Here is a 23872-nt window from a genome sequence, read left to right as displayed (position 1 = left end):
TTATTTATTTGACAGAGACATAGTGAGAGAGGGAACACAAGCAGGGGGAGTGGGAGAGAGAGAAGCACGCTTTCACCAAGCAGGGAGCCTGATTTGATGCTGGGCTCCATCCCAGGACCATGGGATCATGACCTGAGCCAAAGGCAGAGGCGTAGCGACTGAGCTACCCAGGTGCCTCTCTCTATGTGTAATATTCTTATAATGGCATTACAATAAAGTAATGTTGTCCCTAATTCTTTTTGTATTTTCTTTTTTACCATTATCTTCATTTTAAATATTCAAACATGAAGCTCCAAGATTAGGAGCCTTGCCTGCCTTTCTTTAGCCTTCTCTTTACATAATTCAACATTCAAACTTCAGTCCCATTAGGGCTGTCAGTCTTGTAACAAATGCTTCGCATGGGGGTTTCTCTTCTTTTCTCAGCTCATCATCTAGAACTGCTGAACCGATTTCCCCGTCTGTAAAATGAGCCCTCTTGCCCCACCTCTTAGGGTTCTTGTGAAACTCCATGCAAGGGAAACTGCAAAGCACTTGGCAAAAAGCCTGCATTCTCCCTAGGAGCGTTCATTTCAATTTTGTGGGAGACTCAAAAGACTGAATTATCAGCTATAAGATGTATTCCTTCTCCTGGGAGTGATAGGAATGTGTGAAAGGAAGCAGAGTAAAAAGACAATCAGTGACAAGGCCAACTCCAGGAGAAATGAAGTTGGAGAAGATCTTTGAAGGTGGGGAAGGACGTGGACGAAGGAGAAAATTTCAGACCGGCCAGAGATCCATGACCCTGTGCCTCTGCCCCTTTTCTTCAGAAAACAATGAGAAAACAGACCTGCTGACATGGTCTTTCTTACTTCAGAGTTATAAGACTTGCTTAATTCACTTTCTAACACATTTATAAAAATCCAAATTTGACGAATCTCTTCTTTTGGAAAATGTCAGGCAGACCTACCCCAAAAGAACATTTCTATACCAGTACCTTCTGATTCAGCCTTTTTGGTCTGCTGTGGGAGTGAATGAACAGCTGTTTCTGATTTCTGTTCCAACTCGAAGATCTTGGCTAAAAGTCCTTTTACGTAGGCCTCCCGCTGTTGATCATACACAAGCCACTGCTGATTTTTCTCCAGAGCCTCAAAATGAAAATGAAAGCAAATCATTAATAAAATTTTAAAAATTGAATCCTTAGAATGGATAAGAGACCCCCAGTGATGTAGCCTTTCCAAGTACAAAGAAATTGTCATGGGTCATATAGTAGAAATCTACACTACTACATGGCTTGCAACCTGGAGATCCGTTGTGACGTCAGGCTCCTTCAGAGCACCTCACACCACAGAGAAGCCGTGTTTTCATGGGGCCAAGTTCATTTGTCTGCTGTCTCCTACACACAGTTTGCTTTGCATCTGTCCATGTCTTTCTCCATAAACTAGAACACCTCTGTGGCCAAGGTAAACGAGCCCTGCTCCAGAGACTTCCACCCTACACAACTCCGCTCAGGAGCTCCCCACGCAGACAGAGACACAGTCAGACCCAGCACCCTGGTCTGCTGGTGTCGCCTGCCCAATCTTGCTACCTCTTTCTCCTTCACAGATGTTGCTGTCCAGTAACCCGAACTCTGAACTCCATCTCACGGCTACTTCTCAGAGAATCAAACGTAAAGAGCCGCTACCCTCTTTATCGCCAATTCTCATCCTTTACATTCTTACATCACAAGTAAAAATCCCACACTGCGATCACTCACGTGATTAGCACGGGGGCTTAAGAACTCAGTTGTTACATAAATATATGGCTTCATAGTTTTAAAATTTATATTTTATCAAACAATAAATCATTTGACTAAACATCTTCAGCTTTTTATCTGTGGTTACTATGTCTTTCAAGTAGTAAGTTCCTTGAAGTGGCAGACCATGCTCTTCTGAGAGGATTCCTGGCTTTGTGTATAATATGTACTCCAGAAATCACTTGGTGATAGGATAATACTAATAAAGCAGGCAGTGTCTGTTTATGTTAGCTGGTAACAGGGAAACTGATTCACTTTACTGTCACTGCTAACATCGGTTTTTCATTTTGGTTGAATCTTTCTCCAAGAAACTAGACAGGCTCTGTTTAGCTTACCTGGCCACCTAGCCTGAGTTTGAAAACCTCATGCCACCTGATCTGTGGCAAGACACTGGCAAAGCCTCACAGAAGAAACTACGTTAACTTAAGTGGGTAAGACGAGGTGGTATATAGGCACAAGGGCATGAAGATTCATGAGGTGGTGAATTATTATCAACTAGGACAAATTCATCTATCTTCTCAATCTAGCTCTCACTGTTCTTAACAACTTGATCCTGGAAAATTCAGTCAAAGGCAAAACCCGAAGGAGTCTGCCAGGCCAGCCCATTATCTCCAGCAATCACACACAACCCTCCCCCTCCGTCCCCTACCCTAGTTTTGTTATTGAAAGTGGGGCACAGATTCAAGTTGAAAGCTAGCAAAAAAGACAACTGTCTGGTGGTGCTGGGGGGTGGGGGGTGGGGAGGGAAGCCTAGAAATTCTTATACAGCATCACCGTGGCAATGAAATTATAACAGTTCTCTCCTCTCTAACCTGGAAGTTCAGTCTAAGGAGATGGGACTGTCCCTTTCTCTTTCTTAGTTCCGGAGAGGCTGTGAAAGTAAGTCCCAATGACCATTTGGTAGAGAGGCCAGTACATCTAAGCCTGATGTCACATGTGTAAAATGTTATGAAGTATCCCAGAAGGAGGCCCACATAATGACGTGAATGCCCCTTCACAATAGACAAGCTCATTTTTGCTGAGTCCTTGGGCCCTGGCGCCTGCACTATGACCCGTCAGCCCCCACAGGGATGCCTACTTAAGCAATGTTTCACTGTTGGATCTTGGTAAATCCTGTTTTTGGATTAAGAGAAAAAAGGAAAAAATTCTCCATATTTTGCTCAACAATACAGAGTCTCCTTTGAAAGGTGATTTCCCCATTACAAGATTAAGAGGAGACACAGGCTATCACCAAAAGCTTTCGGTTGATTTAAACAATGATCACTATTTTGAGGGGGAAAAGAACTACTCTTACTAAGTTCAGTTAAACCTTTCCCCTTTTCTCCCAAAGTGCTAAATCATTTTAATTATATTAGTAGTAGAATTTCTGAAAGCTTCATGACACCACTTGCTAAACCTGAAGCTGCGATCCTTTAGGCTAACATTAAAATGGTCCATAATCTGCCTCTTCCCATCTCTTCAGGTTACAGCCTGGCCATTCATTTCTGGCCTCCACTGCCACCTTGCTGTCCACACAACTACACACACCCTCTGCGCCCGGAAGGCCCTAGAACTCCTCCCTAGATCACCTGCCCACTTAAATCCCAGGTTTTCATCAAGTTCCCATGCATCCAAGCCCGTCTTTCCAGGCTCCTCACCATAAGTGTCCTCACCAAGCTCCCTCTCCTGTGGAAGTCAACACTAATTTTAATGTCCATTCAGTCTATTTGACATCTTACACTCATGACCTTGATTGTGTCCTGATGGTAGTTCTTATCTAAACTAGATCATGAGCCCCTGGACAGTTGGGCCCAGGCTTGTTTAGAATTTGTATCATTCCATTCATGTACTTGATGAACAATGGTGATGACATGGAGTTGGAGGAACAGTGGTTCCCAAGAACCAGCAAGCACCCATGCAGGTCTCTAGTCCAAACAGAGGTTTGAGAGTATTCGGGAAGGGAGGAAAAGGCATGAAAGAATCTAGAAGTTCCTTATACACAGTAGAACAATCCATTTAGAATGATTCAAAAAGAATCGAACACTTTCAAAAAACTATCACTCATAAACCAAGGAATATATGAAAATGAATTTCAAACCCCTTTGTAACAGAACTATCATAGCTATTTCTATGATTTTAACAAGTGCCTCATATGTACCCCTTGTGCCTTAATTCATCCCAGACCTGTTGGAATCTATTATCACCAATGGTGGAAGTAACAGGCAGGACATATCATTTCATATCTTTCGGTGGGGGGGGGGGGGGCAAAAAAAGATAGTACAAACATAAATTTCTTGCCAAAAATTTGCCCAGTCCAAGCAGACTGAAGTAAAACATACATACTGGAATACATTTCCAGAAATGCTCAATTCTTTTTGAATCACCCTGCATTTGTTGTAAATGTACTGAAAAAGGAGGGACTCCCCCCACCCCTCCACATGCTGGCGTCTCACCCTAGGGGGTGAGGTGGGAAAGTGGTAAGGATTGGACATTCTCAGTTGTGCATCAAGGCATCTTCTTTCAGGGTAAGATTTTCTCTCCATTTAAGATAAAAACGGCTGAGCCTCAAGTCTGAAAAGATCTGTCTATATAAAAACTCTTAAGTCTAGAGAGTTCCTCTAACCTTTGGTAGGCTCCTTCCGTGAGCATTGTACAGACTCGTGAGCATCTAGACATGGGGCTTAAAGAATTTTCCGTGTCTGTTTTCTGTAGAACTAAGAAATGGATTAGAGAGACAGAGGCAGCCTCTGGGATCAAAGACTTAGTCCAGGGCCCTCCAGTCACTTGGCCACACACTTCTCTCTGCACCTGTCGGGCAGTTATAACGTGAGTCTTCCTCACAGAGCTTAAGGGTTCATTTGTAAAGTAGAGATAATGTACATCTTCTCTGTATTACATTCTCAAATTTAGCTGACAAAAGAGGTAATGTTATAGGACCCAAAAAGCATGCACGTATCCAAATATTTATAAATCATATGTGTTAGATGCTAAAGATACCGAATTTTATATAGAATTTTAAAATTGTCCATAATTAAGAAACATTTCAATATAAGTAATTCAAGTCAGCATTGGATGGTAATGAAATTTTCTTCTTTTAAATGAACCTGTCCATACATTACTTAAGTAGGAAAAACAACTATGGGATGAAGATTTGAGGTGCAATATTCTGAAAGGCCAGGTGATGGCGATGTTACTTCAGTAAAGGAGTCAACATTTCTTTTCCCCAGGCCTCTTCTCACCAACTTCGGCATTTGCTTTCTTCTCTAAATAGTATGAATAATAAGTGGATTTGATGGTCATCAATAAATGCTGATATTAGTTTTGCATCTTTAGAGTCACCACTGAATTATTATCTCTTGCAGGTTTGTGTCCTCTCCGTATCTGTTAGGCCTGCATTTAACATTTCCTCTTAAGTTATCAGTAAAAATAAGGAACAGAAGTGGGCAAAATTGACGAAACTGGAATATGGATGGTAGATTACACAGAAGTATAGTGTCCGTGTTAAATTTATTGAAGTTGCTATCTGGGGGCGCCTGGGTTGCTCAGTCGATTAATCATCTGCCTTCAGCTCAGGTCGTGATCTCAGGACCAAGCTCTCTCCTGCGTGCTTCTCCCTCTGCTCCTATCCCCACTTGTGCTCTCTCTCTGCCTCAAATAATAAAATCTTTAAAAAAAAAAAATAAAGTTGTTATCTGTACTGTAGTCACATAAGAGAACATCTCATTCTGAGGAATAGATACTTTAGTATAGGGGTTTTAAGGGCCATAATCTATGCATCTCACTCTCAAATAATTCAGAAAAAGAAATATGTGTCAGGGACGGTAGGGTGGGGACTGAAAGAGGTATAAAATGGAGCAAAATGTTAACAATGTTTGAATTTTAGTAAAGAGTATATGTTTGCTCTACATACCATTTTCATTCTTACGACTTTTCTATAAATTTGAATTTTTTCTAAATAAAAAATTAATAATTATTTCTTTCCTACATTCTGCTTAAAAATCAGATTTTATTATTTTTTAAAAAGATTTTATTTATTTATTTGACAGAGAAAGAGATCACAAGTAGGCAGAGAGGCAGGCAGAGAGAGAGGGGGAAGCAGGCTCCCTGCTGAGCAGAGAGCCCGATGTGGGGCTCGATCGCAGGACCCAGAGACCATGATCTGAGCCAAAGGCGTTGGCTTAACCCACTGAGCCACCCAGGTACCCCTAAAAATCAGATTTTAAAAATTAAAAGCAGGAAATGCCTATATCAGCTGCCTCTTAGCCTATCTGGTTTGCAAGTTAATGACACTGTACAGTGTTTACAGTACCAACTCCGTGTAATTATTTCAAAATGTCAGTCAGACCAAAATGGTAGTGGAGGAATGACACAGCTAGGCCTTAAGAAAGGTAAACATGGGTTTTTAGGGCTCATTTTAGCATAGCAAATACTGATTCTTTTTTTTTTTTTTTAAAGATTTTATTTATTTATTTGACAGAGATCACAAGTAGGCGGGGGTGGGGAGGGGAAGCAGGCTCCCTGCTGAACAGAGAGCCCAATGCGGGGCTCCCAGGATCCTGGGATCATGCCCTGAGCTGAAGGCAGAGGCTTTAGCCCACTGAGCCACCCAGGCACCCGCAAATACTGATTCTTAAAATAGGTGGGCAAAGTGTTCCAGGTAGATTTGTGGAAGCTTAGAGCAGGGGTGAGGGCCTGGAACTGCTGAGCTCCCAAAGCAGGATCATGGGGCAGCCACTGTGCTTAGCAGAGTGACAGGTTGCTCTCCCTGGGCTCACAGACAGCCACAGCTAAAACATCTCTTGCTTCTCAGATGTGTAAGTTAATACAGCAGTAGCTGGGAGCTTATTGGAAAATGCAGAATCTCAGGCCCTACCTGACCAGTAAAATCAGAATCTGCATTTGATGAAGACCCCCTAGTCTCATAGTCACATGTGAGTCTGGGAGGCCCTCCTCAATCTAGACCATTTGAAGGTGAGTTGGGTTAAATTTTATTCCACTTATCTAAAAGCCTCTCTAAGGTAAACAGAGCAGAGGAGCACAATGCGATCCTTAAGCTGGAAAGATAAAACAGAACAAAAAGCTTGGGTATGTACGGGTAACATTTCAAAGTTACTTTCCTACAAAGAACTGTCATTATCTGAGAATAACTTTAACTGGTATTTGAAGCAGTTGATGCTGAGAAACCTAAAATTATATGTAAGTTTCAGACAACAGCATATATTTTCAGGTACTAATAAAATTCAAATGTTCTAGACACTGGCCATATAGCAGTGAAAACACCACAGACACCATTCCCTCAGTAAACATATACCAATGTAAGGCTCATATAATAAAGTAAATAAACAAGTAAGTTTAACAGTAATGTGTGATGAGGGGGAAAGTTACAAAAGCAGGAAAAGGTAACAGGAATTGCCTTGGAGCTATACTATTAGAAAAGGTGGCTAGGCAACTCTCTGGCTCAGGCCCCACTCCCTCCACCCCTCCCACCCAAGAAAGTAACAACTGAGTATTATACGATGAAGTGGGGAAGCGGGTCCTGAAGATATCTGGGGGGGGAAGAGCGTGGGTGGCAGGCAGAGGGAACAGAAAGAAAAAGCAGTGAATTGAAGGAAAAGCTAGAAAGCCTGCAAGGTTGGAGTAAATAAAGGGGGAAAGCAGGAGGTGTGTAGATTTATTCCTACGTACATGCATCTGGTAGGTACTGATACACACAGAATGATAAAGTTCAGTATAACATACAACACAAAGAACTTCTCTTTATTTTACTTTTTAAAAAATTTTATTTATTTACTTGACAGAGACACAGTGAGAGAGGGAACACGAGCAGGGGGAGTGGGAGATGGAAAAGCAGGCTTCCCACTGAGCAGGAAGCCTGATGTTGGGCTCCATCCCAGGGCCCTGGGATCATAACCTGAGCCAAAGCCAGAGGCTTAATGACTGAGCCACCCAGGCGCCCCACAAAGAACTTCTTTTGAAAGATCTTTAAAAATTATGTTTCTATTTTATCTTAGTTAACTGTAAGTGAATTACTTTGATAAGGTTACTATAGTACCCCACCATACAGACACTCAAGGGATTTAAATTCTTTTGAAGATCAAATAGACCTCAAAGTACACTTGCTAGATGAAATAAAACAGGAATCTTAAGAGGAACTTAGAGGAGGGTAGACTTGCCAGTTAATATTTCTGGAATCAAAATACCTACCTAATATTTAACTCAAGAATTTTATACTTTGTGTATCTGGTACTGAAACTTGAAAAAATACACTGTGAATAATAGTCTTTATTCAATTCTCAATGAAACACATCAATCTATTTAAGACATAAGTCTGAAATAATATAGCTTTACCAAATATCTAGAATGACCTCATATCAAATTCTATAGAAATGAAGCACGGAGTATACAAAGAACATGTTCCCTTTCAAACTACAAAAGCACATCCTGGTTCCAAAGGAAGAATTTCTAATGAATGGGTAGATCTTTCATGGATAAACAAGAGAAGAAATTATAAATTAAGATACACCATAATAATACAATAAGATTTAGGCAAAGAAGGAAAGTTTTTGAACTACTGAGGTGATTTCTAGGACTTTCTCACCTCATGAGACCATGGCTAGAGGAAGTGGCCCTCTAGAATGTCTAGAAAGAGACTTATAGGTGGTAACCTAGGGAGATAGACTGTTTTCAAGTCACACCATCAACTCTGTCAAATTCCATGAAATTTAAGAATGAATGAATTTACCCTCTCTTCCCATAACTTAGTAAAAGGAAAACGAGGGGTGGCTGGGTGGCTCGGGTCATGATCACAGGGTCATGAGATCAAGCCCCACACTGAGCTCCACACTGAGCGTGGAGTCTGCTTGTCCCTCTCCCTATGCTTCTCCTCATGCTCTCTCTCTCAAATAAATACATAAAATCTTAATAAATAAATAAATAAAAGGAAATGAGCTTACATCTTTCAACTGTATTTCCATTTCATGAATATCATTCATCGATGAGTTGAAGCAGTTTGTAGCCACAGTCTGAAATAAACCAATATTAGTTAATATCATAAATTTAACAAGAGAAGTTTCCTCATTATATCTGGTTCTAGGATAACATTATATCTGGTTCTAGGATAATAATATCGTAAATTTAACAAGAGAAGTTTCCTCATTACATCTGGTTCTAGGATAACACAGTGTACTTCACAAGGGCATCTCAAAATCCAGATCTAGTACATGCTGACGAACCATCATGCCAGGTGATGGGTACCAGAGGAGAATGAAGATCTCCTGGAAATGCTCGCAGCAGATTTCAAACCTAATTTGACTTCTGAGGTTCTCTGGATCACTAGCATAACCTCAGTGCATAAGAATTGCCCAGTGGTTCTCACCAAAATTAGACAAAACAGTCGGGCTATTTAAAATGAAATCTGGAAAATATTAAGTTGTCAAACAAAAGATAAAAGTTGTCTTCTAGAATTATATTTGTATTAGTGGTATTAATTAGTATTAGCTCATACAGATTATACAGAACTCAAAACATAATTTCTCTCTTTTTTTTTTAATTTTCTCATAGAAGAAATAGAGGTTGGATGGTTGGATGGTTAGGTATCCAGACTAATCAACAAAATTCATAATAAGCTATATTTCAGTCTAACAGCTTTAAAGAAACAGACTTGTGTGAACACTGGCAAGAAATCAGAAAATACTTTTCTCCAAAGATACTCTAGACACTCACCTAGTAGCCCTTTATCCCTCTTGATTTAGTCCTCTTGGTTAAAAACTTGGACAGAGGCAGTTCACCAAACCTCCTCCCTTTCCCCCCTGAGCACATTGTGGACTGTATGTCCCAGCTTTCCCTGCAGTTAGTGAGACCACGAGACTGAATTCTGTCCAATGGCATGTGGGCATAAGTGAAATATGCCAATGCCAGGCCTGGCCCCCAGATGCTGCCCTCATGCTCCACATGCTCCCTCTAGCTCACAGCTGTACACAGAGGCTCTGGTGCAAGGACAAGGAAGCCACTGAAAGGGAGAAAGCTGGATCTGAGTGACTCTGCAGAGCAAAGCCTCCTTCACTCCCACAGGCACTGGACTGTGACATGAGGGAAAAATGAACATTTGTTGTATAAGACCATGAGATTTGGAGGTTGGTTGTTACAGCAATAAAATAGGCTGACTAATACAGAAATTAATGTGGATAGCCCCCCAATTATTATAAGAGTATATTTTCTAAAGTTCTCATTTCTACCAGGATTTGTGTTTCCATATTCAAAAGTGGAGAAACTAGTCCTTGAGCTTTAGGAAAATTTTAGGCAACCACTTTGAATCTATAATTTTCACAAATTTTAGCTGTGTGAAAATTCTCTAGGAAAACTTAACCTCTTTAAATTCACCTATAAAAATACTCAACTGCCCATCGATGAGAGTACGTATAAATGTATTGATTCAATCATTCTGACTCCTCTAAATGGGAGAGACAGTGCAAAGACCTTTAAAAACATTGAGATATTATATCTGAAAGCTACAGATTTTCTTCTATAGGTGGTATTAATAGTTGTAGTGTTAGCATTATCCAAACGTTCAAAATTACAAAAGAATCAAGGATTTGATCAGTAAGAAACCATTTACTGAGCACTTAATGCCAAGTACTATGCAAGGAGATTTACATATATTACAACATTTGATCTCCAGTATTGTTTCTCTCTCTCTTTCTCTCTCTCTCTTTTTTTTTGGGGGGGGGGGGTACCTCTTTATCTCCTTCACCTATTTTAATCTCCAGTATTCTTATCCTAATTTTACCAATGTGTAAACTGAAGTTTAGAACAAGGGTCTGGCGAATTCTAGAATTGTCTATAAGGCTAGAAAGGGTAAGAAATTTGTTCAGTCACACAACTAGCAAGTGGCAGAACCAAAATCTGAAATCATACAGACAAAGCTTTCTTTGTACTGCTACACTAGTTTAAACAAAAGAGGGGGAGCAAAAGCACTTGTAGCTCAAAAAAGTATACTTGATATTGTAATTGTGTATCTCAAATTTGAAAACAACAAAATGAAGCCTATTGTCCTCAGGATAGAAACTACAGGAATAAAAGCTGAGGAGAACCTTCTTAGATGTTGTGGAGACATAGTGGATTCTGTATTCTGAATATTCTCTTGCGCAAAACAATTGTCTGGGGAGTGGAGGCAGCCATATTAACTATTTTTGCTTATGGAGAGGGAACCAGGCTATGAATAAAAAAATAACCTGTTAGTATACTAGTCTGTTTCATCACTTGATAAGGGTGTTTTAATAAAACCACTCTTCACTAGAATTACAAATTGTATCAGAAAGGAAAAAAATCTGGGTTTAAAGAAATGGTGAGTACCTGTGATAAGCGAAGTGTACTGGCTTTGCTTTCAAGCTCAGCAAGCCTTGCAGTGGTAGCAGACAACTGTTTTTTCAATACATCTGTCTCTTCAGACAAGGATTTCAACAGCTGTTCCCTCCTCTCGCCTTCCTTTGTTTTCTCCTCCAGCTGTTCAAGCAATGCAGCGTTGCTGTACCTGATTTTCAGCTGCTCTCTGAGGCGCTGTATTTCTTTGTCTTTCTCTGTGAGGTGATAAGCATTCTTTTCCCTCTCAGCTTCCAGGACTCGAATTTTCTAGATATAAACTAAGAAAAATCTTAGAACAAAGCCAGGTCAAACATGAAAATAAACAACATACAATAAGCATTTATGAAGGATTTATCATACATCAAGTCAGCATTATACTAGACACCAGGGCCAAAAAGAAAATGAAGTCAAGGTCCTATGCTCAGAGACCTCATTGAGAGGTAAACCAACACATGAATGCAGTGTGGTAAGTGCTATAGTTAGGGGATATATAAAATAAATGCGACACAGACACAGAAAGGAGAAACCAACTCTGTCAAGAGCGATCAGAGAAAGCTAAAGAAAAGCTGGCTCTCACAAGAATATCTGATGATCATCCTTTCACAGTTTTAATCATCTTAAGGCTAAAAGTAGTCATACAAGAGCTACATGCTCATCAATGAACTTGAAGCAACAGAACTTAAAAATTACAGAACATTACAAATGGATAAAAATGCATTCATTAACTTGTTTTTGTTAACAAATGATTTGATATCAGATGTAAAAGATGAGCTTTGAAGGAGGGTTCACATTTTCAAGGATTTAAAAGATAAAGAAGGCAGCTAGTTAAGCGGCTGTGGACATAAGGGACAAAAGCACCTCTGGAGAGCCGGTAACAAGTTAACAGAATGACTTCACATGCTAACACGGTAAAAACATATAACTACAAACTTGCTTGGGCGTGGAAGGGAGAAGCAGTTGTTCAAATATAAAATGGGGAAACTGAGTTAGATGACCCTGTGAAAATGATGAGGGGATTTTAGTTGCCTTAAGCCCAAGATAAGGCGGTAGTATGATATAATTTTTTTAAAAAGCCCATATAATTTTAGGCTTTTGAACAGTATAACATCCAGATTACTGGAAGTAATAGTGCAATTTCAACTTGTGTTTGCCACTGTGCACAATACTGGGTGAAAAGTTCAGAAGGAAAATGAACACATCACAAAGTGTTCAGGAAAGTAACCAGGATGTTAAGAAGTTAGAAACTCTGAAGAATATGGGGTTGGTTTACAGAAAAGTAAAAGAAAGCAAGATTTCCTCAAATATCTGAAAAGTTGTCATATGGGTAAAAAATAGACTTGTTCTATGCAGCTGCAAAAGGTACAATTAGAACAAATGGGTAGAAGTTAGAGGAAGTTTAATTTCAATTGATTATACAGGAATGAAGTTTTGACAACCAGTGCTTGTGCAAAATGGAAAGAACTGGAAAGAGATCTCTCAGGGAAGCTAATAGATTCCATCACCAGAATGCAAAATAATCTTTGATAGATCATTTTTCAATGCTCAAATAAGTATTTACCTCAATATGTGGCATTAAAAAGAATAATAAATCATTCAGTTTTATAATATGCCTATAAAAAGATTTTAAAGAAATCCAATGATACTATTTAATACAAGTCATTTATTTTTTAACTATGAACAATAAAAGAACTTTTATAAAATAAAATAAAAGATTAATTTTTTTACCTTTTGTCTTTTTTAATACTTTATTAATTATTTTTATTAACATATAATGTATTATTTAACCCCAGCGGTACAGGTCTGTGAACCATCAGGCTTACACATTTCACAGCACTCACCATACCACATACCCTCCCCAATGTCCATAATCCAACCACCCTCTCCCTATTCCCCTCCCCCAACAACAACCCTCAGTTTGTTTTGTGAGATTAAGAGTCTCTTATGGCTTGTCTCCCTGCTGATCCCATCTTGTTTCATTTTTTCCTTCCCTACTCCCCAAACCCCCCACTCTGCCTCTCAAATTCCTCATATCAGGGAGATCATATGATAATTGTCTTTCTCTGATTGACTTGCTTTGCTCAGCATAATACCCTCTAGTTCCATCCACGTTGTTGCAAATGGCAAGATTTCATTTCTTTTGATGGCTGCATTGTATGCCATTGTATCTATATACCACCTCTTCTTTATCCATTCATCTGTTGATGGACATCTACGTTCTTTCCATAGTTTGGTTATTGTGGATATTGCTGCTATGAACATTCAGGTGCATGTGCCCCTTCAGATCATTACATTTGTATGTTTAGGGTAAATACCAAGTAGTACAATTGGTGTGTCATAGAGTATCTCTATTTTCAACTTTCTGAGGAACCTCCATACAGTTTTCCAGAGTGGCTGCACCAGCTTGCATTCCCACCAACAGTGTAGGAGGGTTCCCCTTTCTCTGCCTCCTTGCCAACATCTGTTGTATCCTGACTTGTTAATTTTAGCCATTCCAGCTGGTATGAGGTGGTATCTCATTGTGGTTTTTTTTTTTTTTTTCTCATTTTTCTCATTGTGGTTTTGATTTGTATTTCCCTGACGCCGAGTGATGTTGAGCACTTTTTCATGTGTCTGTTGGCCATCTGGATGTCTTCTTTGCTGAAATGTCTGTTCATGTCTTCTGCCCATTTCTTGAATGGGTTATTTGTTCTTTGGGTGTTGAGTTTGATAAGTTCTTTATAGATTCTGGTTACTAGCCCTTTATCTGATGTGTCACTTGCGAATATCTCCTCCCATTCTGTCAGTTGTCTTTTAATTTTGTTGACTGTTTCCTTTGCTGTGCAAAAGCTTTTGATCTTGATGAAGTCCCAATAGTTCATTTTTGCCTTTGCTTCCCTTGCCTTTGGTGATGTTTCTAGGAAGAATTTGCTGTGGCTGAGGTCAAAGAGGTTGCTGCCTGTGTTCTCCTCAAGGATTTTGATGGGTTCCTGTCTCATATTTAGGTCTTTCATGAGTCTGTTTTTGTCTGTGGTATAAGGAAATGGTCCAGTTTCATTCTGCATGTGGCTATCCAATTTTCGCAACACCATTTGTTGAAGAGGCTGTCTTTTTTCCATTGGACATTCTTTCCTGCTTTGTCAAAGATTAGTTGACCATGGAGTTGAGGGTCTATTTCTGGGCTCTCTATTCTGTTCCACTGATCTATGTATCTGTTTTTGTGCCAGCACCATACTGTCTTGATGATTACAGTTTTGTGAAGTCTAGAATTGTGATGCCACCAACTTTGATTTTCTTTTTCAACATTCCTCTGGCTATTTGGGGTCTTTTCTGATTCCATATAAATTTTCAAATTATTTGTTCATTTCTTTGGAAAAAAATTGATGGTATTTTGATAGGGATTGCATTAAATGTGTAGATTGCTTTAGGTAGTGTAGACATTTTCACAATATTTGTTCTTCTAATCCATGAGCGTGGAACGTTTTTCCATTTCTTTGTGTCTTCCTCAATTTCTTTCACTAGTACTTTATAGTTTTCTGAGTACAGATTCTTGGCCTCTTTGGTTAGGTTTATTCCTAGGTATCTTATGGTTTTGGGTGCAATTGTAAATGGGATCAATTCCGCAATTTCTCTTTCTTCTGTCTTGTTGTTGGTGTAAAGAAATGCAACTGATTGCATATAAAATGCATTGATTTTATATCCTGACACTTTACTGAATTCCTGTATGAGTTGTAGCAGTCTTGGAGTGGAGTCTTTTGTTTTCCACATAAAGTATATCATCTGCAAAGAGTGAGAATTTGACTTCTTCTTTGCCAATTCGGATGCCTTTAATTTCTTTTTGTTGTCTGATTGCTGAGACTAGGACTTCTAGTACTATGTTGAATAGCAGTGGTGATAGTGGACAACCCTACATGTTCCTGACCTGAGGGGAAAAGCTGTCAGTTTTTCCCCCATTAAGAATGATATTCACTGTGGGTTTTTCATAAATGGCTTTGATGATATTGAGATATGTACCTCTATCCCTATACTTTTAAGGGTTTTGATCATGAAAGGATGCTGTACTTTGTCAAATGCTTTTTCAGCATAAATTTTTAAATCTAGTAAGTTCCTAACTGCTTTACTGATTATGCCATAACAAATTATAAATTAGAGAACCTGAAATATAATTTAACAGTATATAGTTTAACAATATATGTGATGATTTTATCTCAAAAAATCTGAAAACAAAGATTACTTGGAAAGCAGCCAGTATATATGATAAAATGGGTTTTTAAGCACGCACGTTAAAATCTGAACTCCATTGAACACTTAGAAATTGTTAAAATTTGATTTTCTACATTTAGTGAAAGAGAAGAAAAACTAAATTACAATGTTCTTGGGAAAATACTTTCTTACCTCTAACAGTAAAGCTTATTACAATTTGAAAAGGTTTTTAAGGCCACTCACCTCCAAAAGTCTGTGTCTGTCTTTATCAGTCAACTTTCCTTTTCCACTTGTGATTTCATCCACCGATGTTTTTAAGGCCGCAATTTCTCCCCTAAATTTTTCTAATGCAGTTTCTGATTTGGAGTTACTAGGCTTTGATCCCCATTTACCTTTAATTAAACCTTTGGGACTTCTGGAAGACATCCCTAAAACTAACTGTAAAAAAAATAAAAACACAATTATATTTTTAAATAAGTCTAAGTTTAGAAGGTCAAGTCTGAAGCTTGAAAAGGTCTAACAACCTATTTGCTAAATAGAAGAACATTTCCCTCTCCATAGACATGACATAACCAAACCAGTGGGATATGGGAGAGGGACTGGGAAAGGCTTCTGGCTTGCTGGTATCAATATTTATTTTTTAATCTAGGTGGTAGATGCATGGGGAGCATTCATCTCTTAAAAATATGTCAACTTATCTTGATGCACACTGAGTAATGTACCAAATTGTTGAATCACTATATTGTACACCTGAAACTAACATAACACCATATGTTAACCATACTGGTCTTAAAACCAAAAAGTTTTTAAAATATGTCAACTTGGATGCTTATGTTTTGTGCAGGATTCTGTATGTGTATCATGCTTCAGTGAGAAAGTTTTGTTTAAAAAAGGGGATCAATGATTAAACCATTAAGTGGTTTAATGAATGAAATAGATCACAAACACATATTTTACCCAAGAATAAAAAGCTAGTGGTAAATGATATAATTCTGAGAACATATATTCTGAGAACATAAGCACTGAATGGCATTACTTGACATAATGATATGTCCTATTTTAGAAGATAGATCTAGTTCAAATCTATGTAAATAGTCAGCTGAGAGAGTACAGTAGGGAAAAGTGAGGAGAATCCAAGATCAGGAAAAAGAGGCACAATACTCAAAAATTAAGAAGAAGAGGCCAAATTAAGTAAGAAGAAGCTTAGAATCTGCTAACAGTATTAGCTAACAGTTTAGGAGAAGTGTATATTAACTCTAGGAGCAAAATCTATAGTGAAAAATACTGTGGATATAGTAACAGTAGCTTTAATTAGGGAGATTAAAAAGCATTTGCCACCTTATGGTCCTAAGATAAAATAGTGATGATGACTGAGAAATTTAGAGGAATATGGCATCATTCATGCATTCAAAAAATGTAAGAAAATCTGATTTACCAGGCAGCATAAATCAGAAAAAGAGAGAAAGAGAGAGAGAGAGGAAGAAACAAAAGACATGTTCTCTTACAAAATGGAATTGTCAATCCAGTAAAGAAGGCAAGAAATAACAAAGACACAAATTCTCAAGTAGTAAAGTTTCTCGAGTTGTAAAGTTAACACTACATAGAAAATGAAAAGTAGTGAGAAGTGTTTCCAGTAAAAATTGAGGAGACCTAGGCCTCTCTGTAAAACTGACTTTTGGGGTCATACTGTAGGAAATCAGAGAGCCTGAAAACACTAGAGCTGTGTAAACTAAGTTGAACAGACCATCTAGCGAAGGTTAATACTGGATTTTTGCCCAAGGTGGCAGACTAAGATAACTAGTAAATCAATTAAGGCTAATGCAAGGCTATGGTATCTTTTTTTGTTTTGTTTTTGTTTGTTTTTAAAGATTTTATTTATTCACTTGACAGAGATCACAAGTAGGCAGGCAGAGAGAGAGAGAGGAGGAAGCAGGCTCCCTGCCGAGCAGAGAGCCCTATGCCGGGCTTGATCCCAGGACACTGGGATCATGACCTGAGCCAAAGGCAGAGGCTTTAACCCACTGAGCCACCCAGGTGCCCCAAGGCTATGGTAGCTTGAGAACCTGCTGCCACAGGAAGTTCTTCCGTAGGGTTCTGCTAAGAACACATTGTTGACATAGTTTAATGGGTTGATAAGACAGAAAACTATTTTTCAACCAAATCACTGAAACACAGAATGGTGGAACTATATAGGTCATTAGAACTGGAAGGAACCTATGGACATTAGTTCCTGACCTCTGGACAGAACTCTTGCAATGAAACACTCTCCTGTTTCTAGCTTCTGGACTGGACCCTGCTGGGATCTCACAGCGCCCCACCACTTAGTCCTACCAACCTCCCTTCCCTGTTTCTTCTATCCCCGGCAGGCTGATACTCACAGGGCTCACACTTCTCAAACTTTGACCCACTGTCCCTTCTTCAGGAAGCCTTCTCTCTGTATAAGCTAATATGTTTACTCCCACCCTACATCCGCTTTTTAAATTTGTTCAACAGTTGTTTCAGGGGCTGAACTTTGAATTATTTTTGTCACTCACAGCACCTAACAGCAGCTGCTCAATACGTATTTCTTGCTTGGCTGAAGAGATCTTAGAAATGCTGGACAGGAGTTGACCGAACAAACCGCGATCCAACAACCTCCACAAGGCATAGGCTACAGGCCACATTCTTCCCAAGCGGAGGCAAATCTTACAAAAACGGGGCGCCTGGGTGGCACAGTCGGTGGTTTCAAGCTCAGGTGGTGATCTCAGGGTGCTGAGACGGAGCCCCAAGTCGGCTCCCTGCTGACAGGGCTGCGTAAGAGTCTCTGTGCATCGGCTCTCCCTCTCTCGCAAAACAAACAAATAAATCTTTTAAAAATCTTACAAAAACCCTCACACGGGAGCTGTGTGGGCAAACAGGGAGGCAAAGGAAACCTGCAAAATGAGACACTTTTTTTCCCCCCACCTCTAAAATGAAGACGTTTGTAGAACAGACTGAACGTGCTTGGTAATGGGCAAATTGATGTTTTCACGAAAGACCCTAGCCAAGTCGCTTGGCCTCTCTGTGACAAAAAAAAAAAAAAAAAGAAAAAAAAAAAAAAGGAAAGAGGATGGGAGTACCCACCGCAAAGCTGTAAGGAAGGTTCAACACGCCGAAGATCGTGAGGCTCCCAACCCGGTGCCAGGTAAGCGCCAGGGAAAAGGGACATATATCAGGACGGGCAAAGATTGAGTCGAAGCCGACGCTGTCCGCCCGCTGATCCCGCCTCCCTCGCCGTCAGATCTGCCTCGGGGCTGCGGGCCCTAGTCGCCCTTGTCACCCTCGGCTGTCGCCTCCCCACCGCCAGCCGGCACCTGAGGCCAGTGCCGGCGTTCGCGTCGGCTCAGTCACACCCTGCGGCACGGGCGCCGCTTCCGGGAGTTTGAATCCCGCGGCTGCGGGGCGGGGCACGTCACTGCCGGCGGGGGCGGAGCCGGCAGGAAGGGGGGAGCGCCACAAGCGGCGGGCTCGCGGCTCCCCGATTGGCTGCGGCCTCCAAGGGGGCGTGGCCTAGACCTAGGACGCGAGGTGGTACTGGGGTGAGTCTGAGGGAGCCGGGGTAGGGGCGGGACTGAGGACCGAAGTCCTGTTCCTGGGTCTGCAGCCCTATTCTGGGGCTTTCCCTGGGCTTTTCTGAAGACTCCGACCTAAGGCTCGGTGTTCCCTTCTGAGGAGCTGGTTTGCGTTTGTCTGCTTTGGGGATGAAGCACATTACTGTGCTCAGTGAGCGAAACCCAGTAACTGAACTGCGACTAACTCGTTCTGTATCCTTGAGCATCATTTGCCCTTCTAGGTACCAGTTTTGCCCGTTATAGCATGAGAGAACTGCATTCCCTAAGGGCGGACAGCTTGTCTTCCCATTGGGCTGAACCTTTCTCCTGCCAAAAGTCAGGGGTGGAGTACTGGGGAGTGTAGCAGGTAGGAGAACTGATAAGCACCCCCAGACTGAGCTCAGAGATTACGAGCCCTAGAGGAGAGGAGGCAGGCGTTTGCTCCAGATTGCTGTCGTCTGGCCTGATATCTGTTGGTCAAGTCTGGGTCTTGCTTAGCCTCTTTAGGGGCCTTATTGCTAAAAGGAAGAGGCACAGAGAGTGTTTGACAGAGCCTAACCTTTCTCTCTTAGACCAAGTGTAAACTCACCAGAAACTTAATAAAAGGATACAGTAGCAAAACGTCCTAGGAAAGCAGTGTCACAGCAGTAAACACGAGATTAGAATTGCTTTTAGTTCCTGACTGCCTCTCACTGGATAGATGTGTGATTTTAAATGTTATTTAATCTCCCAGAGCCTCGGTTTCCTAATCTGTAAAACAGTGAAAATAATATCTACCCTATAGAATGGATATAAGAATTAAATGGGAGAATCTGTGTAAAGGGCTTGCCATTTAATGCTCAACTTGCCATTTAATGCTCAATAATTAGGCATTATTACACAAGAAGCAACAATCAGGGGCGCCTGGGTGGCTCAGTGGGTTAAAGCCTCTGCCTTTGGTTCAGGTCATGATCCCAGAGTCCTGGGATCAAGCCCCGCATTGGGCTCTCTGCTCAGCAGGGAGCCTGCTTCCCTCTCTCTGTCTGTCAAATAAATAAATAAAATCTTTAAAAGAAAAAAAAAAAGAAGAAAAAGCAACAATCACTCATGTAACTAAGTAAAATGGATGAGAAGCTGGGTAGAGAATTTTAAAGATTTTTTTTTTAAACACAAGAAGATAACGTTTGGTTCCTGTTTCCAAGGAGCTCACATTTCTGATGGAAAAGTGAATAGAATTGGGCTTTTTCACATCTGTTGTGATAAAGTATCAGATGGGATTGGGGTGGGAGGAAGTCGTGGCAAAAGACAAAGGTGGGTGTGAATGTTATGCATTGCCCACAGTTGAGAGCAAGGGCAAAATTAGTTTCCATAGAAATTTGCAATAATTCTTAGAGTGACAGAGAAAGAAATCACCCTGCTCAGTTTTGAGCCAACTGGGGAGTAAAGAAGAGGGAGAGCCAGGGGTGGGGGGTTACTATGTGAAGAGGGCGGGCACCTGGCAGATCAGACCAGCAGCTGGGGCCCTGGTGCCTGGGCCTACTGAGCCAGACACCTCAATGGCACATCTGCTCCCAGGTCCCTCTCTTCTGGTGGGAACTCCCCTTGTGACTGGGGACCCCTGAGGAACAAGAGCCCGTAGGAAGCTCACTGGTCCTGTGGTTTGTTAAATTTTGTAATTATCATTATGAGACCTGAAAAATCAATGTTTGCTCTTTGCAGATAGGTGCTTCCAGGCATGAAGTGTGAGGAGCTGTAGTTTGCATAAGGCCTCACAAAAGTGCTAGCACTTTGATGTTGACTCTGCTTACTTGGCTTACTTGGTTTACTCGGAGGGATCCTAGGGCAAGGATTCAAAAAGAAATGAACAGCCAAGCAGACTGGATCTTTAGTTCAACAGATTAGTTCATTTTCCTCCCAGTAGGAAAATCTTCCTGAGAAACAAAAAACACTACCAAAAGCCTGCTGAATGTGTTCAGCTCTCATAAAATGAAATAGTGGAGTTCTAGATGAATATGGTCAACACTTTTGAAAGATTAGGACTTCCAAAAGGATGCTGATGAGTGCCCAGGGCCTCATCAGCAGATACATCTGTGTTTGCCAATAAAGCTTTCTGCAGTGATGGAAAATTTCCCTCTGCTCTGTCCAATATGTAGCACTAGCCATATATGGCTGTTGAGTGTTTGAAATGTGGCAGCTGTGATGGTGGAACTAAATTTTTAATATTACTCAATTTTAATTTAAAAACTGGTAGTTGATTCAGTTATTAAGCTTTTAAGTATGTTTGGAACAACTTGGCTATGCAAACTTTTTAAGTAATTTTATTAAATTGAAATACAGATGTATGTCTATTGAAAATTTTGTTTCTGAGTTGAGCTGTGTGAAATACACAGCAGATTTCAAAGACTAAGTATGAAAAAAAAGTAAATACTTCACTAGTACTTCTTTTATATTGCTACATGCTGAGATGGTAATATTATAGATATATTGGGCAAAATAAAATATACTAAAATTAATCTCGCTAGGACTCTTATTTACTTTCTTTACTGTGACTTCTAGAAAATTCAAAATGATAAATGTGGCTTTGGTTATATTCCTATTGGACAGCATCAGTATACATACAATAAATGTTCTTTAAATGTAGGAAGAGAAGGACTAAATAAACTCTTATCTCCTTCCAATCCAATTTCCCTTCAGTAGGGGTTTTTCTGGAATAATGCAGATCTAATCATGGCACATATTCCCCAAGAAACACTGAAAACATTTTATTGACCCACCTTTGTTCTTGGCGTAAAATAGCAAATCCCTGATTTTTTCTGTCAGGCTTAGCAGGGCTAGGCTGACCTTCCCAGTCTGGTCTCAAACCAGCCGCTCTAGACACCTTTGATTCCTTGACCAGGCAGCATTCTTCTTGCCACAGGGATGTTCTCGAATCTTGTGCTCCCACTATTATCTCTTTTCCCTTTCAGATATCTGCTCAATCCTCACAGCCTCAGGGAATGCTTTCCTGCTTCCTAGAGCAGGGGAATTTCTTCGCTTTACACCCTACTTCTCCCTTTACACCCTACTTCTTCAAAGCATTCACTATAGTTATATTTGCACACTTCTTATGGATAATTTTTAAGGAATTTTTATTTTTTTAAGATTTTATGTATTTATTTGACAGGGAGAGAGAGAAAGCACAACCAGGCTGAGGAGGAGGGAGAAGTAGACTCCCCGCTGAGCAGGGAGCCCCCATGCTGAGCTTGATGCCTGGACTCTGGGATCATGACCTGAGGTGAAGGCACCTGCTTAACCAAGTGAGCCACCCAGGTGCCCCTGTTAGTGATTCTTTGACTGGTGTCCTTTTCCTTCACTAGACTGCAAACTGCTTGAGGAATTTGTCTGATTTCCCTCACCACCATATCCTCCACACCTACCATCATGGTGCTTGAACAAATTAGGAAGTTAATATTTGCCCAGTGAATGAATGAACGAACTGATCTGGGCATCCTCTGCCCTAGACTACTGCAGAGAAACAGACAAATGCTTTACTCTCCTCCTTTTGGTAATCAGTATTCATTAACAGGCACAAAAAGCATCATTTTAGAGCCCAGCACCTTCTCAGGGTTAACCCCACTGCTCTTTCCTGGGTTAGAATAGTTCACGCACGGTCAGCCAGGAAGGGCTGCAATCTAAATCGGTAAATAGGGAGACACTGTTAGCATTTAGCTGAGATCAAAGCGGCCCTATCAGTAAGTAACACGTTTGAAAACAATTTCCGGGCCAGGTTGGGCAGATTGTGCCTGCTGACTAATCTCATTTAGGAGAGTTGGTTCTCAGTTCCTGGTGCATTCTGTTTGAAGAGAGCAGCTCCTTGGGCACTGACTGCTCTGCTTGTTTCAGCTCCTTTTCAATTAATTTTTAGTCTGTGGTGTTGTTAAAATGTTTCATTTGTATTCAGAGTATTGGTATATAATTCAATCATTTTGCTTCCCTGCTGAAGAATGCATCTCTAGTCAAGTCCCCACTGAGGCATGGAGGGAAGAGCGTGGAGTCTAGAAGCAGGCTAGGCTAATCACTAGATCTGGTCGCTCACTGTGAGAACATGTGCACTGCTTAACCAAACCAGTCCTCAGTTTCCTCATCTGTAAAATGGGGATGATAAAATCATACTTACCTCATAGCATAGGGCAGTGGAAAGATTGAATGAGAAAAAATAAAATGCTTAGGGTAGCATCTGGCACATAGCAAGCAGTCATTAGATGTTAGTTGTTATTAACAAAGCAAACAAGTGTCTCTGGGCAGGTGCCACCCCCCCCCCCACACCTGCTTAGGCTCACTGCTCAACTGTTTCAGCTCACACATGATGTTCTGCCCACATCGAATGGCTTGAAGTTTCTAATGCTCACCATGTGTATTTATTTAATTCTGTTTCAGAATTAATTGTTTCCTACATATGTCAATTCAACCATAATACGCACATCCCCAACTTAATAATTTTTTGACTTTACAGTAGTGCAAAAGCGATATGCATTCAGTAAAAACCATATTTCAAATTGTGATCTTTCCCCAGGCTGGTGCTATCTGGTACCGTCGTCTTTCATGATGCTGAGCAGCTGTAGCAAGCTGCAGCTCCCGGTCAGCCACACTATATCATAAGGGCCAGCAACCCATACAACTTAAAACCATTCTGCTCCCATATAACCATTCGATTTTTCACCTGCAGTACTATATCCAGTAAAGTTCATGAGATAGCCAACACTTTGTGTTAAATGATTTTGCCCAACTATAGGCTCATGTAAGTGTTTAAGGTACATGTTTAAGGTGGGCTAGGTTAAGTTATGATGTCTGGCAGGCTAGGTATATTATTATTCATTTATTATATTTAATGCATTAAATATAAATATCAACTTAGGGTACTTTCAACGTAGGATGGATTTATTGAGATGTAACCGCATTCTAAGTTAAGATCTGCACTCAGTCCAGCTGTCACCTCCTCCAGGAGCCTATCCTGCTGGCCCTCGCTGGTCCTGTTAGACACCTGTTTTCTCAGTCT

The 23872-nt window shown here is 40.5% G+C and overlaps 1 protein-coding gene across 1 annotated transcript in view; it reads right to left on the bottom strand.

Moving 5' to 3' along the window:
* Positions 1-18672, bottom strand: part of CEP55 (centrosomal protein 55) — a 25003-nt gene extending 6331 nt beyond the window's left edge. The window contains exons 1-5 of the mRNA XM_059395908.1: positions 18392-18672; positions 15533-15727; positions 11102-11377; positions 8704-8772; positions 974-1124 (exon numbers count right to left, since the gene is read on the bottom strand). Of these exons, the coding sequence (XP_059251891.1) occupies positions 974-1124; positions 8704-8772; positions 11102-11377; positions 15533-15715 (679 nt within the window). The 5' untranslated portion in view covers positions 15716-15727; positions 18392-18672. The remainder of the gene's footprint in view (positions 1-973; positions 1125-8703; positions 8773-11101; positions 11378-15532; positions 15728-18391) is intronic.
* Between the last annotated feature and the right edge of the window lie 5200 nt (positions 18673-23872).

The sequence above is a fragment of the Mustela nigripes genome, chromosome 4 (genome assembly GCF_022355385.1).
Source record: "Mustela nigripes isolate SB6536 chromosome 4, MUSNIG.SB6536, whole genome shotgun sequence".
NCBI classification, from domain to species: Eukaryota; Metazoa; Chordata; class Mammalia; order Carnivora; family Mustelidae; genus Mustela; species Mustela nigripes.
This window is presented reverse-complemented; position numbering and strand designations above follow the sequence as displayed.